The sequence below is a fragment of the Plectropomus leopardus genome, chromosome 4 (assembly GCF_026936395.1).
Source record: "Plectropomus leopardus strain MGB_pleo_1.0 chromosome 4, ASM2693639v1, whole genome shotgun sequence".
NCBI classification, from domain to species: domain Eukaryota; kingdom Metazoa; phylum Chordata; class Actinopteri; order Perciformes; family Serranidae; genus Plectropomus; species Plectropomus leopardus.
In genome coordinates, this window is record NC_142179.1 from 12,410,371 (window position 1) to 12,429,305 (window position 18,935).

Consider the following 18,935-nt stretch of genomic DNA (forward strand, 5'->3'; position numbering starts at 1 on the left):
GTCCGACTCACCACACGTATATTCACACTGGTGTCGCCTTCCTTTCACTCTCTCTCTCTCTCACCTTTGTCCTGTGGCTGCGTGCTGGCAATGATCCATTTGACCAGGCAGCACTTCATCAGAGCTTTCCGAGAGAACCGCGGTTTCTGCCACTTCCCAGAATCCTTCACTCTGCCTGGTGCAGGCTCAACGCCGTTGGCATCTCCCAGCAGACTGCCGTCGATCACCTTGCCGTCCACCTGGAGGACGGGGGAGGACGTGGGAGGAGGGAGGGAGAGAAAGAGAGTTCAGGTCGTTATGGAAATGAAACATAGCGGGCTGAGATCTTTGAATTAAGCAGGAGATTATGTGTGTGCCTGGAAAATATGATTAGCCTCTGATCTGGAGGTGTTTCAGGAACGATGTAAAGAAGTTCAACAAGAGTTCAGTTCAGCAGATCATATGAGGCTTTATGAGTTTTTTATTATCTGAGTGTTTGGACAGTATGTGTCCAAGTCTGCTGTAGCTCCACTTTCTAAAAGGACACTTATACTTAAACGCAATAATAAGTCAGAACCTGTTGCTGACCAGACAGCATGAACAGACACAGAAAGACACCTCCGCTTACTGGGGACAGCCTTTGAGACTTAAAATAACACATTTCACAGATACGATCTTATTTGTTAAGGTTAATAACTGATCAATTGGTTAAATTACACTCACTGTTATTTTGCGGCCATCTGGTAACAATGGAAACAAGCACTGAACACAACATAGACGCAGAAGCACCTTACAAAGGTGATACAATAAGCATGTTATCAAAAGTGTACGCATTTATGCAACAGAGCAACATCATCATTCATTTAGAGTTGTTTTTCTGTCCAGTATTCACTCTCTTTTAGCTCTGTTTTTGATCTCTATCTCCTGAGGAGATTATCTGACTCTTTGGCTGCTAAATGCTCCACTATATGCAACTGTGTCAATCTGCCGTTTGGTGCAGAGCAGGTTGTGAAGTGGGTTTATCAGAGCTTTTTCACTGAAAACAGCTGCCTGCTGATGAGAGCAGTGAGAGTGAACCAAACAGTAACTTTCACATTATGTATATAGCTATTTTAATGAATGAAAAAAAACTGATTGGAGCAACTTTAAGTTTAGCTTATTATTTTCTATTACATTTTTATTAGACAGAATATTTGGCAAATCTTTTAGATGTACTACTGTTTTAATTTAAGTGATGATAATGATGACTTGATTTCACTGCTAGTGTTTAGGTTCATAATTTTTTTTGAAATTTTTTAAATTTAAATATACATAAGCCGATACTATTATAGTGTCTAATTGTGCAAAATCTAAAGGCCTGTGGTAACTGCACATATTTAGAACAACAAAAATAAACATTTGGCAATTATAGTACTTTAAGATCTTCATGGTTTCCCACCAACGCTATGAGGGAAAAGCAGGCCTGAGACCTCTTAACGTTCTCACCTTCATCATTGATGTATTATTTTCTGAATGTGTTGTCTTTCATGTATATATATAAAAAAATCCCATCCATCACTAATTAACAATAATAAGAAAGTGTTGTAGCAGCTCTTGGAACCCCATGTTTGAATTTTATGAGCCAACGTCATGTAGTTATTTTTCGCTCGCCATATGGTCTTGGAAATGTTCAAGACACTGAGCAGATAACAAAAAAAAAGAACAAGAGTTTGACATCTTTAGTTTTAGAGAGAGTTTAATTTCCACTCTATCTAGAAATGTTTAAATCTGTGAGTCACAGTAAAGACTTTTTTTAATTGACAGCCTAAAGACTTAAATCTTGATATCAGCTCTCTAAGAAATCAAAGTGGAGGTGAGGATGCTTTAATATTTCTGAGTTAAGCACTAACACATCTTGAAATATCTTCCCCTCAGGTTCAATTTCAGATGAACTGAAAGCCTGTTTCTTTTTCATTTTCATATTCAGCTCCAATTTATCAACGTGACTCTTACTATGCAGGACGTATCCCCTTCCAGCTCATTCATATTCAGCATTTATCCTCTTTCATCAGTGGAGATAAACTTCACATCAAAGTTGTTTTTTTTTTTGCTCTAATATATTTTTCAATTTATTTTTCCTCCATATCTCCTTATCTGTTTCGTTTCTTCTACAGCAAACACTGATTGGATCTGATGTGATGTGATTTAGCAAAATGTCTTTTCTTAAGTTCTCAAGAAGCTTTATTAAGCTGCACACACACACGGGCAACACACACAGACACATGTATGTGTGTACACTGGAGCGAGTGTGGAGAGGAAGATGAAAGAGGTGAGGACAGAACAAACAGAATCTCTGTTTACTCTGTGGGGAGGAGAGGGAAAGCAGAGGATGACAGTGAGAGAAGAGGGGGAGAAAGGGAGGAAGATGGGAGGTGGAAGCGCGCGCGCATGCACGCATGCACGCACGCACGCACGCACGCACGCACGCACGCACACACACACACACAGACAGAGGATTTTAAACGGCTATTTGATCCCATGAGAGTCTGACCATGCAAATCCCTTACTTTAAGGTAATGAGAGAGAACGAGGAAGGGAAAATAGAAAGAGCAGAATAAAAAGATGTGTGGAGGTCTGCTTGTGTTCCTGGAAGAAGTGAAGTCAATTAGCATAATGAACACTGGCCTATCTGAGGAGGAGAGCAAAGGACGGCCAGAGGACGGAGGGATGGAGGATGGGAAGATGGAGGAGATGAAGATATGAGGACACTTTGCTGAGGAATACATTTACAAGGCTATTTCTGTGCATCTTCCACATGAAGAGACGTATAAAAAGAGCTAAAGATGAGAGAGGAAAAGGCGGAGAAGGGGGACTGGGAGGAGTGAACATCTACAAAGATACACATGGAGCTCGTAACGTAATGACAACACACTGAAATGGAAAGAAGATGACGGAAACAATTTCCATTCATCCCGACATCTATTTATTCACAGATCAACGGTGGCACAGCAGAGAGGAGTAATATGAAGAAGAAAAAAAAGGCTCAGCGGTGACTCGCTTCCTCGGAGGAGTAAATTAGAAAGAAAGAATTGTTTTCAAACGTGGCTTTTCATTGGAAGTCACAAATTGGAAAGAGGAGGCCTCGAGACAAACAGATGCAGACAGACGCAGTGTAAACACAAGAAAACTCAGTGCTACTTTAGTTGTTTTTTCATGGACAGCTGGACATGCAGGCATACTCACAGGCATTAGGCAAACGCGCGCGTGCAAACACACACACGCGCATGCACGCATGCATGCACGCACGCGCGTGCGCGCGCACACACACACACACACACACACACACATAGTTTCAGCCAGTATTTTTTTTTTTTATCTCATGTAACGCTTCAGCTAGCTTTGTCCTGGGGCAGCACTTCCCTCTTGTAATGTCTGCAAAAGGGGGCACATGCACGCACACACAAACGCACGCACGCAGGCACACGCACACACACACATACACACACACCCACACACCCTATAAGGTAGAGCATATACCCATAACGCTCAAAGCAAACACAGAGCAGCGACGTGATGCACATCGCTATAAATTATTAAATTTCAGTCGCAGGTTTGTTGGTTCAGTGAATGTTGGTTTACATGAAGTGCAAACTGTGGCCTCATTACATGAGAAGTCCTCTCACTGTACCCAACGGGTGAAAATGTGGACCAATTACAAATGCAGTTAAAGAAGAAAGTACATCAACCTCTGAACTTCTACTAAAAAACATAACAGTAAACTTCGATGTTATTTATGACTGAACAAAAATGACTGAGCGACCTGTCAATCATCACAGGGAAATACTGGACTTTTCATGAGGGTGCTGAATGTCCAGTTTTACGTGTCGTCCAGGAGTGCAATGCGTGTTTTTTTTCCAATAAATCATAATATAAAAAATATATATTCAGGTGCCAGTGTCGCCATGAATGTTTACTAGGAGGCAGATCACATGTACGTAACATGTCAAAAGAGAATAAATCTCTTTTTTTTGTTTTGTTTTTTTTTCACCCTGCTGCCATCTGGAAAAGATACAAAAATATCTGCTGCCGAACCACCAGACTACGGAGCAGTTTCATTCCCCAGGCTCCTCAACTCCTCCTTCGATGCCAAAAAGATGTAGCAGGATTTAGGATCAACTTTAACTTCATTTCTTCTTAAACCAAGTTTAAGAAAAATTACAATAAATTTACCTTGTACCTTATTTTTTGGGTAGACTTTGAATTATGATGTGCTCTCTCTTGTACAAATCTCCTTAATTCAGTAGCCATTTTCTTTTTATTGTTGCCAGTGGAATGTCTAAAGTGATATGTTAACCTGTCATGTACCAACCCATTTAAAAGATTACACACACATACATTATACACACACACACACACACACATATATATGTATATATATTCTTAAAGAACTCATAAGTGTTTATGGCCTCACATCTCTCTCTCTCTAATAGAAAGTCTGAAGTTCTGTTTACAACGATGGAAAGCAAGCAGCAACCCAACTCGGTAACACTCATCCTCTCCCTTTCAGCAACATGGACAGCGTCCAAAATAGACATGCAGTTGGTGTTACAGATTAAACAGCAGCAATTGTGGTTTAAATTGGTCCAAGTTTTATCAGCTGCAACACCATAACATACAATATTCTGAAAAGGGCCCCTCTGCAGAACAAAGGCTTTTACTTTTACTACTTAATGTATAATTTTGATGCTAATACTCTAATAAATCTATAAATGCAAGACTTGTAACACAGTATTTTTTACTGTGGTATTGCTATTTTTACTTAAATAATGGATGTGAGTACTTTCAGGAAGGCCCAGAGAAAACAGACTTCAGAGCAGAACTTCCTGTTACACTACAACATGTACAAAAAAACATCAAAAACATCAAGTTCTCTTCTGAACTAAAACTCAAACACATGAAGTTCAAAAGACCAAAACAAACTTCAATATTAACTTTTGGGAAAAAGCTGCCATTTATACAGAAGCAGTGAATATGACAGAGCCTGAGGGAAAACCAGTGAAGTAACACATGAAACTTCACTCTGACTGCTTGTTTTGATTTGATCTCTTTTCTTACTAATCCAGTTAATTATCAACCTAAATCTTATCATTTATGTTAAATATTAATCTATTGTTTTGGCCACTTGGGGGCAACTTCAAAAACTGTAAACACAACACTGAAATAATATTACCATGTAAAGTTGCTGAACAGTTAACTATCTACACATCCAACAAATACGGATCAACATTATTATTAATTTGGAGTCTTGTTTCTGTCCACCTGCTGAATGCAAATCTAATATTCACTCTCCTTTAGCTTTGTTTGTGGTCTCCACCATCTCCTGAAGGGACAATGCAATTGCCAGAATAAATGTTGGCATTGTGCGATTCTGCAAACCATGGGTATGTTACATTTGTACCTCATTATGTGGCAGACTGTTTTCAAAAACGCTGAGGTTATGTTTGAGCATAAAACCCACTTGGTCATAGTAAGGAAAAAATCATGTTTTGTTTAAAATAGCCACTTTTGGTGGCACAATCCTGGCTGGAAACAAAATGATGACTCAGTAAACACAACCGCTTTTTATTAAAATAGTAATGGGTCATTAAAAAACACCCGTGTTTGTTGGGTAAAATGCCACTGAAAACGCAGCAACGAGTTCAGGTCACACACTGCATAACTTTAGAAACGCTTCTGTGATATGTAAGAGATGTACAAAGTCACAATGTGGTTGGCAGAAATGTATAACGCCACCAGTTTCTTCTGCTTACTGGGCTGGAGGGAAATATATGGCCTTTTAGCTGTTAAATGCTTGACTATTATTTTATTGAGTTTTTTAAAATTTACTTAATGGTTTTTACTTCGGCGTGCTTTTATTTTTACTGGTTTATTGGTTTTATTTTATTTATAGTTCTTCTATTCATTTTAAATCATATGTTTTATCCTCTTTCAATTTTAACATTTATTTTATCCAATTTTAACTTTTTTTTATCATTTCTGATTGACATGTCTCTTTAATTGGTTAAATCTTCATCTTAATTATTATTTTATGAGTTTTTATTTCATGTGAATTGACTTGATTTGCTTTTATGGTCAGTTGATGTCTTTCTTGTGTGCCTGCAACTTGTGCCTCGCACTTCGTGCAGCACACACTTCTTCCACCTGGAATTAAATGTGCTATATAAATAAAATTGTGCTTGCTTGTTTAAGTTCATCAGCAAGTCGTCCATTTGCCTGCCGTTTGAGAACTAAAAATCTTGGCTACATTTGGTTTTCAATCAAAGTAACAGACTGCAAAAACAAAAAAAAGAGAGATGTAGAGATGAGGGAAACTGCAGAGTGAGTTAGTAATAATAATAATAAACAGCAAAAAAATATAAAAAATATTGCATTCAGCTTTAATGATACTCTACGTTTGCAACTATTTGTTTTTCTTTCATTACAGTATGCTTGGAAGTAATGTATAACCCCCTTTTCCTTCCTTTTAATACCATCATTTGTATAAAGTCTATGTTTCATACAGAATAACAGAGGGGGGCAGACGAGACGGGAACACTGATGATTCAGGGGAGGATGAGGAAGACTGATGGAAAGGGAGCAGAGCAAGAGATGGAGTCTCTGAATGTCATATTAGCGGATGAGAGTTTCCATCAATAAGTTATATGTGATTAACATTTTACCAGACCACAGCAGAGATACACCCTCTTCTGCTATAATGTCCCAGCTCACATGTACGCAGAGGTTTTCTCAGCATGACTCAAACTCAGCCAGCAGAGGTTTTCTGCCTCACTACCTCTTCAAGGTCAAAATGTGTTTTAACATGCCACTCCAGGGAAATCCTGGAGTCAAAGAGGATGTAATAAAATGTCTTCTGAAGCAGTTACAATAACCTTTCTTTGACATCTGTCACTTTTAGAGATGTAGATAACGGGTACCCTGCTATCGAAGTGGTGTTATTTGTGTGGTTAATAAGGTTTAGCATTGAACATTGATAGATTTCCACAATAAACCAAAATTAACTGCTTAGAACCTGAAACAAAATCCGTTTTGTTGATACCTTTCACAAGCATTTAAAACTCTGGGGCCCTAAAAATGGACTTGATTTCTTTTATTCTTAAGGTAATTTTCTATATATAAATATGAATAGTACATACACACACACACACACATATATATATATATATACCTACAGTATATATATTTTTTCTACAGCAAAAATTATAATAATTATAAATATCATTTTCTTGATATTTTTCCTAGTTGTTTGATAATTCTCTAATTATTTTTTTCTCATGGGCTTTTACTAATTTCTTGCTCTTCTGGGACATTTCATGCCAAGTTTTTGAACAAAAACAAATCAAATGCTTGTGAAAGGTGTCAGAACGCAGCAGAAGATGTTGATCCAGGATTAAAGGGTTAAATTACAGAAATTTGAAGAAACATAAGAGTTAAGAACTAACTCTTTGACAGATATTACATTTTCACTAAATACCTAAATGACCACCTAAATGTTTTTTTTTTTCATTGTTCTTTTTGTATGAATACAGAGAGCAGAGATAAAAGTTTCTAGAAGAGATTTGTTAGACTGTTAGTCTGATCTGACCAGGGTGTTTATTGGAACTAGATCCAAAATAGAATTGCCAATTAAAACCCAGCCTTACTAATTTAGAGAAGCTAATGGTAAAGCTCTGGCGAGAGAGTTGGTTGTTTACTGTATATGAATACAGAGACGGGAATATCACAGAGCTTTCTACAGATTTACTCATAAATTACCTACTGCCTTTAAATTCTACCCTAGTGAGGACATCTGAAGTGCAGAAGTACAAAAATAACCACATACATACATGCATCCACAACACATCTATAGACGAGCATACAGAGCAGAGACATAAAAGCAGACATAGGCGCACAGACTATAAATACACCAAAATGCAAATGCACACACAAAAACACAAGCACATTTTCCTTCACATCTGTCACACAGACAACCGCCCACTTACCCACGCTGCAGCTCAGTGATAGCACAGGCAGAAGTTAAAACAAGCCTCAGAACTGAAAACCTCACAAACCCAACAGAACTTGGTTCAATTAAGTCCTGAACTGATTGTTTGTTACAAGTTGAAACCTTAGTTTTGTTTTGTTTTTTTTCCCAGCTACCTTCTACAAATTTATACTGTTTGACTTCAGGGTCAAAGCTCAGCGTGGGGATCATGGACCGTGTGCAGAATGCTTCGGGCAGCTCTGGTCCCACTGAGGTGTACACATGAAAGAGTAAATCAAACCCCAATCACATTATCCAGGTGCGTTAGTCCAACTTTCAGAAATTCGACTTAGTACGATTTCAGTCAGACTAACATGTTAACATGTATTTTAAAAGTCAGTTTCAGTCGGAATAATCCAATAATTCGACTTCTTCTAACATCATGTAAACATTCTGAATGTCAAAATCAAACTGCCCACACCAGCTTCAATTTTTTTAAAAACAACTCAGCTGGAAACAGTGTTATCATCCAACTAATGAAGCAAACATTGGCTGATCTTATTTAGCCACCTAGTGTTTTGTGCTACAGCAAAAAGCTTGACAGACATAGCAACAGTAGCTTAGTGAATTATGATTACACAAACTTGCTTTGGGAAGCCTACAACTGAAACAACTAACCAAAGAAGCAGGAAAAAAAACCATTCCAGGTTATTACTTTAAAATAAATGTATTTTTCTTCCTGACTGATCCTATAAACCCAGTCACAAGCTTCTGTTCAGTCCTTTGCTCCTTTGCTCTTTCAATATCCCTTGTTCGCCACTCTGAGGAGATCTAACTGATCCACAGGGCTGCATTTTAAAGACCTAACCTCATTTAACTTGCAATTAAAATGTGCATGCACACACACAGACACACACATAATGGAAAACAAGTCATTTAATCAGCCGTTCATATTAATATTTATTGTTTCTCTTTGCCCTGGATGTCGGCACAAATCTGTCTTCCATCCCTCTCAATCTCCTCATTGTTTCCAATTTATTTCACACTCAGCCTCCACTCTCTCTCTCTATAATGTCACCTGTCACCAGGGCTACCCTCAAGGTGAAGCAAGAATACCAACTGGGATTTTAACATAAGGGAGGTAGATCGAGCCTGTGTCGGTGTGTTTTTGTGTTTTTGTATGGGGGACTGAGATGAGCAGGCAGGAGGAGGAGCGAGGTGACAAGGACTGACAGCTCAAGGGGAGAGAGATACAGTAAATACTTGATAAAAAAAAAACTCTGCACACATAAATCCTACCACTCGGGACTTCCTGCAGAGGAGCCGAGAGTGAGATGGTCTTAAATGTGGAAGCAGCATGAGAACGACACAGATTCACTGGTTGCTCATTTTGTTGACATTGTGCGTTACCATATAACATGGAGATGTGCTCCAAAATAAGTTGGAATAAAGTGATATCTAGAGTTATAAAATGAATGGCAGCACAAATAAAGATAAGGCTGAATGCTTCTTTAAAATATATGTATAAAGGGAAATTCCTCTAATTTAAATGTGTAGATCAGTTTGCTAAATGCTTTAGTGTTAAATCTGGAGAGAAAGACTCTGTTAATACCACCAGGATTTGGAGAAAAACGATTTATAACAGAAACCTTGCAACAAAAGACTAAGATAAAAAGGGTAACTGTTGTATTATGGAAAATGTAGGATCTAGCACTTTTGGAGCTTGACCCGTAGTATGGATTAAAAGTCCAGATATATCTGCCTCAGTTGCTTCAATATTGTTCATGTCTTTTCTTTTGCTTTCACTTGTCCCGAGTCCCAAAAGTTACGTTCATGTACCACTTATGTGCAACTAGCAAATTAATATTGAAAGAAACATTTGTTTTTTTAAATAAATATAATTAAGAAATATTTTCAGGAATAAATCTGCAAGGTTGCATAATATTCATGGTAAACATATCTGCAAAACATTCACTGACAATGTACGTGATTTGGTTTCTTTTCATTAACCACTCATAGCATGTGGCTAAGGTTAAGGAAAAACGTAGTCTAGTCAATTGATCAATCGAGACTGTTTTTAAATAACTGAAACCACAATCTTTCATTCAAACCATGACAGTTATCTTTTCTTCTTATTTTAACCAAAACCATGACTTTCAAAGAAAGAACATAGTTGTTGTAACTAAACCCATGGATGTAAAAAGAGAACTGGATACAGCGTTGGGGGCGGAAAGTGCTTAGAGGCATGTTGAGGGGACTAAAGTTACCCAGATCCTCCGCATCATCCGCATGAGAGACTTCCACCACGTGGTTAACCTCTGCCAGCCAAGTCATTCATTTATGCATACATGAATGATGATAATTGTGGGGCTCTCTAACTTTTCGAAATGTTATCAACAAAATTAATTAAATCCCATTCCTGAAATTTTTCATTTTGCAGGAGTTGTGATGCTCAAAAAAAAATGTATCAAATGATTTACAGACGTCTCTATCACAACATCTATCACACATACGAGAAGAAGTGTTTTTAGGCCCAACAGGCATTTTTCACAGCAGAAATTTTGACTTCTCATAGCAAGAAAAGCACAGGTGAATTTATTAACATCAATACTCGCTGGTATTGTGCATCCTGGCTTACAGGAACACTTAATGGCACTGAGCCATCGATAATGTTAAGAATTTCACCTGTGCTTTTCCTGCTACACATGTCAAAATGTCTGCAGTGAAAAAGGTCTATGGCAGGGGTGTCGAAACTTTCTGAATAAGTTCCATTTAAAAAATGTTAAAATACCCTGTTGCCAGTTGCTGTTCGCACTATGTTCATGCATTAAACAGGTTATCAAAAAAAATGACGTACAAGTTAGATGAACACAACTGTTTTGTCTTTCAGTGAAAAGTATTCAACGTTTCACAGCTCCTGAAAGCAGTGGGCCGCACCGCTGACTTATCGCTTTTTTGCTGGGGCCATGTCTGGAATAGAGCAGAAAATCTCTGCTGTTAAGCAACTGTTCACTTGTCTACAGCCTGTTTATAACAACTCATTAGTTCCACCTGAAAAGTTCCTTCTGGGTGCATGTGTGCAAACTATGATCGTCCTACCATCGCAAGGTCAACAGGAAAAATGCAAAGTGATGATGCTTGATTAATCAGTTTTAGTGAGAGATAAGCCGGGGGCCAATTAAAAGTGGTTTGAGGGCCATGACTGTCCCTCGGGCTGGACATTGAACATGCCTGGTCTATAACATCATGTGACAGACCTGGACGTCGTAATTCCAGTTTGGCCACTATATCAGATTGGCTTCAAAGCCCGGCGCTGGTCCTGGGGGGGGGGGTTGCTAAAGAATGAACAAAGCTTAACTCTAACAGTGGTAAATCTCTTTCTGTTTAATTTTCGGTCTTGTAATTCTAACTTAAAAGCTGTTACACAAGGGAACACTGTCTATTCTTGACCTTTTGTTATACAACCTCTTTTCCCTGTAATGTAATTTCACAGAAACCAAACAGGAGTCGACAACAGAAAAACAGCTTCACAGATGGTAGTTTGGATGGTAGTTACAGTGCCAGACTGATGAACTTTTGGAAATGTACCACCTTCTGTTTTCAGTTTGTTACATAAAACAGCAGAAAAAGCAGAACTGTAACCTCTACTGAGAGATGAATGAAAGAAAAACATCCACAGGACTGTATATGTTCTTAAGATGCAGTTGTGAATAGAGCGGCTCTTTACATGAAGCCTGTCGCAAGAAAATATGCAGGCTGATGGTCTGAAGCTGATACTATTTGTGTCCTGACTGCTTGAGCCTCTCAGTATGGCTGTCAGTGTGAATCAGTGTGACTGTGGGAGGACGGCACATCCATATGGACTGCATGCTGTTGGTAGGTGTGTGTGTGTGTGAGAGAGAGAGAGTGCAAGAACGTATTATATTGATGTGTGAGCCTTCATGTGGAGAAAAAATTAATACTCTAGGGAGGCACTGAGCAACTGCAGAGCCATGTTTCAATTATCAGCTCCTCCTCTTCCTCTCTCTAACACACACAGACACACACACACACATACACACAGATCATATCACCTAACTCTGTCCTGTCGTTCCTCTTCGTATAGGTCAATAAGTAAACTGACAGACAATATAGACACCGTGTATGAACATCACAACATTAATTGATCAGTGATGGATATTTTACAGCATCTTTTCACCTCGCTGAATTTTCCCCTCCAGGTCGATAATACTGCGCCGAGTGCAATCATGTTGGACGTGTGCTCTTTTTTTCATGCACACTAACTTACATCATGCTGGAGCAAAAGAAATTCTCCTTTTGGGCCAATTTACCATATCAAAGCTCATTCAGAATGATAAATATGCCCCCTTTTAAGGCTCAGATCCTGAGAAAATTAAACTACGGTGAGATAAAATGAAGATCTCAGCATTAAATGGCTTTTACATTCACTGTTTATCTGCAGTACTTTGATGAGAGTCTCTGCTCTGTGCTTGGCCTTTGATCAGAAGTGTGTGGCGCCCATCCCTGTTCCCACTTTAAAGGATGCAGTTACCAGACCTGTTAAATTATTTAACGAGTCTAAATCTACCAATCACTCCACCTATTGAACAGGTGGGTCCCTTAGACACTCTATCAGGAGCAGCACAATGCACTGTATGTGTGTGTGTGTGTGTGTGTGTGTGTGTTGCCGTCAGCCTGTCTGGCGTGATGACACTGATCTGTGCAGCTTGACTGTGTGTGTGTGTGAGAGTGTGTGTGTGTGTGTGTGTGACTGCCTTGATTGACATGCAGCGGAAAACTGCAATGTCAGACTGAGTCTGTTAAAGGAAAAGTCCACCATGAAATACTTGTTATGTTATTGGAGTTTTAAAGTCACGTTGAAACAGCAGTTAAAACTTCTCTTATCTTCAGCACAGTTATGAGAGAATCCAGTCCCTCAGAATAAAAGAAATGCAACTGTGGGTTTGTTTTGCCATCCCCAAACCAAACATTTCAACTGCAGAATAGTTCAATAACTGTTCAACAAATAATAGAATGCATAATCTCTTATAGCAAATAACTAAGCACTAACTACACTGAAGATAGGTAACTGTCCTACCCCCGAAAAAAGTTGTTGAGTAAATGCCCAAAAACAACATGTTTACAAAGTCCTCTAGTGACCAAAGTAACTATGACGGGAGCAATGAATCAACATATGAGACATCTTTTTAACCCTTTTTGACCAACAATGCACCCTTTGGCACTTTCAACCAACTCCAGTAAAACAAAACAATTAAAGAAACATAAAAACTGAGAAACAATCCAACAAGGACAGGACTTTGACCCAGGAGAACGATGATCGCAAAACAAAGAGTCACTGCGCTCTTCAGCACCACTTCAGCCATTCAATCACAGTGGAGACGGGACAAATACTGCAAGGACAAACCGTCACACGAACAAGTGCTCAACAACAACAACAACAACAACAACAACAACAACAACAACAACAACAACAACAACAACAGGGGAGAAATCTGTTCATATTCTGTATATTATGTTTCCTCTCATAAACCCACACAAACCACCGGGCTCCTGCATGCATCAGCCTTCCCCTCATCCATCTCTTTTCTCTGTTTATATATACATCTAAATATCTATCTATATATAAATTTCTAGCTTTATGTAATTTTCTTCAATCTCTAATTTCAGAGTAAATAATGCATTTATAGGGGACTATTTTCAGCAGTACGGAGAATGAGTGATTGATTCGAAATAAACCACAGTGCAAATCTTTATTAAGAACGAAGGAACATGTCAGCCAGTGGCTCAATTATGTGTTTAATAGATTTTTGGCTAACAATGAAGCACTATGTCATAGAGGAATCAGATATATCAGGCTTTGACTGCACAGGCAACACTTGCTAGTCGGACCAATTTATGTTGTTTTGTTCTTTGCTGACGATAAAAAAAAGACTTAGAATATCACCAGAATCCTCTTTTAATGGAAGTAGAAGTAGACAAAAGGTGTTGATGGATCACTAAATCAAGTAAACTCAAGACTTCAGCCTTTTTCAAACAGAATCCGTTAGGACGTTAAGACTCGGAGCTCACTGAAATGACTCAGAACGAGCGAACAAAAGCACACTGTATTGATCAAACAGTCATTTTTCTGCAAAAAAAATAGACTGAAGTGAGTCACACACTAAAATATCAGGCACCCAAATGCCTCACAGCATGATTTAATTCAAACACCTGCAGTTCAATACTCAGAGAGAAAGGGGAAAAACTAAACGTTGGAGGAGAGGTGCCGCTGCAGTCGGCCTACGGCTGTCACACTGCTGCTAATAATGTCTGCTGATGATGATAATTTCGTGACATTCTTCCAACTGCAACTTTAATGTTGAATTTGACGTGTTGAACATTAAACAGGAGAGACGGGTGGTTTTAAACTTAAAAAAACCCCATAAAATTAGAACTGAAATGATCAACAGAAAATGAATCAGCAGTTATTTTGATAAATGACTAATTGCTTCAGTATTTTTAAAGCTAAGATGCTTTACATAGTTTAGTTCTTACTTCTCAAATGTGAGGTTTGGCTGCATTTCATAGTCTTTTTTCATATAAAACTGAATACTGTTGCAATTCTAAACAAGCAATTCAAAAACCTTATCAAGGATTTCAGGATATTGAGATGTTTTATTTTCCACATTTAAACAATCAAATGATTAACTGATCAATTGAAAAAAATAACCAGAAGATGGGAGCTACCATAATTAGTCTTTTAATTAATCAATGTAAAATTAAACTGCAACTATTTTGACATTTTTATTAATATTAATATGTTCATTTTTTTCATTCTTCTGTACAGGAAAATTAATTTTCAAATATCAAAACAGGATATTTTAAAATGTCACCACCAGCTCTGAGGAACATTTGCCACAATTTTCTGACAATTTGTGTACTAATGATTTATTGAACAACTGAAAGAAAAAAAAGCATATTAACTGATAATGAAATCAATCATGGAAATAAATTATTTGAAGCCAGCAAGGACAGGTAACCTGACTAATGACAGATGTGAAAAAATAGGAAAAACAAGCACACACAAATACAGCCACAAACACACTTAAGCCTGCAGACCTCAGCTCTCCGCCTGATTATGTTGATTGATCGACCGATTTACTGACTGACAGATTGACTCAATGAGTGATTGATGATGAGACTCATCATTCACAGAGAACCTCTACATCCAACCACAATCTCACCCTTCAGAGCTGTGTGTTCATGCAGATATCTGTGTGCATCCAGCTGTGTGCAGGGCAAGAGCATTTGCTCCTGTTTGACATGATCATAAATTTGCATTTTTCTCATGTTTTGCATCTGTGCACAAACAAACAAGTGAGACTAAACGAAGTGAACACAGGTTTCAGCTTTAACTGTGCAACTATGTCTGAATGAGCTGCCATTCTTCCTAAAATAAACACTTCTTTGCATCTGCAGTAACAGGTTTCCCTTATTTTCCAGCCATCCATGAGAAACGTTCACAGAGGGAGAACCTTAACCAGACACGGATTATTATAGGAGCATTAATGAGCATTGCAAGGTGCTGCAAGTCACTTTGGGGAGGCTGGGCTTTCACTTTACAGTCTATTACCTCGGATTTAGGGGCTGCTTGTTGCAGAGGACTGATCTGCTAAATTGTCTCTTCAGCCAACGGGAAGACTAGGCAGAATTACAAACACAATCTCGCTCCTCTTCCTAGAATTAAGGATTTAAGGCAGGCAGCGCGTTTATGGGTCTTTTTTAAGTCACGCGTGAATCACACGAGAGTCACACGAGGTCGGAAGAAAATAAATGTCACTGATAAACCACACAGGGTAAAAAAAAAGGGGGTAAAAAAAAGGGGAGTGAAAGTCGCAGTGGATGAAGAAGACGTGATGCCAAGTGACACTTGCTGGAAGCCGTCTGCAGGAAGCGTCTCCTGCACAGCTTCCAGCGGCAGGGATGCAATTACATAACTTCACTCCGAAACTCAGCTTTCGGCAAAAGTGGGAGCAAAGGAGCCGCCGCGGGTCATGGATGAATTTGTAAAAGAAGAAGATAAAGATATAAATCGCGCAAATAAGTAGAACCATTTAACTTAAAATGCGTTTTTGCTTTTGCCACATGCCAAACAAAACCATAATTCCAACCTGTCGCGTTTTCGTTGGTCGTAAAACAATACAAAAGGAATTAAAATTGTGTCCTACCTGCATGTTTTCCTGTATTAAAAAGCCGACACTGATGGATGCTCTTCTTCACGAGTGTGTATCCTCTCCGCGCGGACCCTCAACCTCCGACTGCCGCTCCGCTGGATGGATGCGAAGGAATGCGCACACACGCGTTCACACACGTTCACACACACACACACACACACACACACACACACACACACACACACACACGAAGAGACAAAGAGGAGGTGGGGGTGGAGTGAGGGGTGCAGCCAGAGAGGAAACAAGTGGACCATCATCTTTTACAGCCTAATGATGTAAGGACAAAGTCAACAGGCTGTGGCTTTAATCTGCTAATGTATCAACCTTAACACATCACCTGCAGGGAGGTGAACACCTGGATTAATGTTAGGTAACATTTTTTAATTGATAACGGTTCAACCATATTCTCAGGCAATGCTCGGCTAATGCGTGACTCACGGTGATTTAATGCATGCCTTAATGCAGGAGGTATCATGAATCCCTGCTGCTCACCATTAAAAAAAACTCACTATGACGTTATGCGATTAGTTCATCCTTAATAGATCACCAATTAAGGAATTAAATGTTAAAATTTCACACATTAGTTGATATGCGACCAAATTAGCTGAAATCCAGTTACATGAAAGTTCATTTCAGATTCATGCATCAGCAGATTTAAGGATAAAAACTTTTCTTAAAGGGACAGTTCATCCAAAAATGAAAAATACAAATTTCCCCCTCTTACCTGTAGCAGTGTTTATCAGTATAGATTATTTTGGTGTGAGCTGCAGAGTGTTTGAGATATTGGCTATAGAGATGTCTGCCCTCTCTTGCAACTAGATGGCACTCGGCTGGTGGTGCTCAAAGCACTTAATAATGCACTTGAAAAACCCAACAGCAAAGTCTCTTTCTAGAATTGATCATACAGTTACCCAAGATAATCCACAGACCTTGTTGTGAGCAGTTTTGTGTTGGAACTATTTTCTTTCTACCGATCTACATCCACTAACCATATCACCATGCAGAAGGAAGCGTGCGTACAACTAGCTCACCTTTCACTGCTGAGCCAGCTAAGGTTTCAGCTCAGCAGAGAAGGACATCATTAACAGCAACAGCTGCAGCAACAGACGATATGCTGTTGCTGCAGTTCGACCCAGCCCTGAAGGACCACCTCCATCAGCCCCTCTTCTGCTCTCTCTGCCTGTTTAGCATGAGCTAACACAGCAACAATGGCTAACACCCAACAACGAATCGTTGGTGTCACCATCAAATCATAAAACAGTGTCTGTCATTTAATCCATTAATTATTTTTAGTCGTGTGATGCTAAAACTTAGCCCTATCATTATATGGGTGATTCTGTCCCAGGCACGGGGCTCACACTCCTGCAGCAGTGGTCTCATTATAAACACACACAGAGAGAGAGAGCTTTAAAATAAGGTCAGAGCGATTTAACAACACTGCACACAGCTTGACAATGAAATGTGATTTAATTGCTTTAAACAGTCAAATTTATGATAACGTTGCATTGGTTGGACAAAACATATATATATATATATATATATATATATACATATGGATTTTCTACTATCTATCCTTTCCCTCTTTTTGATAATTTATGAACATGTATATTTACAAATGATTTACTAACCTTTGCTGTTGGTTTATTAAAAGGTGAAGAACCCATTGATCTTAAAGACCTAAAAAGAAAAAAAAAAAACAAGTATCATGATGGTGGCTCAGCAAAACCTGGCAACCCAAAATTTGTTCCTTTTAATCACTTATGACTGACTTCCCTGAGCATTGGTAAAGAACTGATGACTTAATAAATACATCATTGTAAGTTATATACCCTTTAAAAAGACAACCCTACAGTAAACACTGTAAAGCTTTTAATGTTCAGTTTTTATTAAGTCTGTCAGAGGGGTGCATATTAAACAATATGTAAGTTTTGTCACTATGTTTTGAAGTGTTATTTTTGGATTACATTGTGATGTACATTATGGTGCTGAGATTTACAACTGTACATTAAAGCAGCTTCTTAAAAAAAGGAGACAAATTTCACTGTTTTGACCATTTCATTCAACTTTCCTCTCCACCATGATCACTGCGGCCAATTTCAGCTTGTCAGCGGAGGGAAGAGATCCTCTGTGTGTGTGTGTGTGTGTGTGTGTGTGTGTGTGTGTGTGTGTGTGTGTGTATATATGTGTGAGTATGTGTGTTGCATTAGATTACAGTGTGTGATTGTCATTAGAGTGATTGGTACAGAAATGCAATTAAAGCCCTGCTGGAAAATCCGTGTGAGCTCAGTGAGGAACTGAATCAATTTAGGCGACCTTGGCTTTCTGTGAAGCTGCCCAGAGAACAGAGGGTGAGAGACAGAGGCAGAGAGAGAGAGAGACTGTAGCACGATGCTAAACAGCAATCAAGCCAGGTCAAGCATCCTCACACATCACGTTGATTGCATAATGAACAGCCAAGAAATGTAAATAGCCTGCAGGATGAATGAGGAAAGGCCATCTGTCTAATAAAACTGCTTCCTATTAGCCACAAAGACTGGAGACATGTTTCTGTATGTTTCCACAGCACGCAGATGTCATTTTGAGCAAACACATTCACATGGAGTTTAATCTCAAAGCCAGCCTTCAGTAGGTCCACTAGTGGAAACATAATTCAACCTACAGCGATAGAAAATGATGCTGGGTGGAGGTGTGGGAAACACATATGTGGGAAATTATTACCCAGG

General features: G+C 38.8%; 1 protein-coding gene across 1 annotated transcript in view; it reads right to left on the reverse strand.

Moving 5' to 3' along the window:
* Positions 1–18,935, reverse strand: part of kcnip3b (Kv channel interacting protein 3b, calsenilin) — a 68,508-nt gene that overhangs the window by 36,932 nt on the left and 12,641 nt on the right. Inside the window, exons 4-6 of the mRNA XM_088076575.1 lie at positions 17,841–17,889; positions 16,207–16,307; positions 65–239 (exon numbers count right to left, since the gene is read on the reverse strand). Of these exons, the coding sequence (XP_087932701.1) occupies positions 65–239; positions 16,207–16,212 (181 nt within the window). The 5' untranslated portion in view covers positions 16,213–16,307; positions 17,841–17,889. The remainder of the gene's footprint in view (positions 1–64; positions 240–16,206; positions 16,308–17,840; positions 17,890–18,935) is intronic.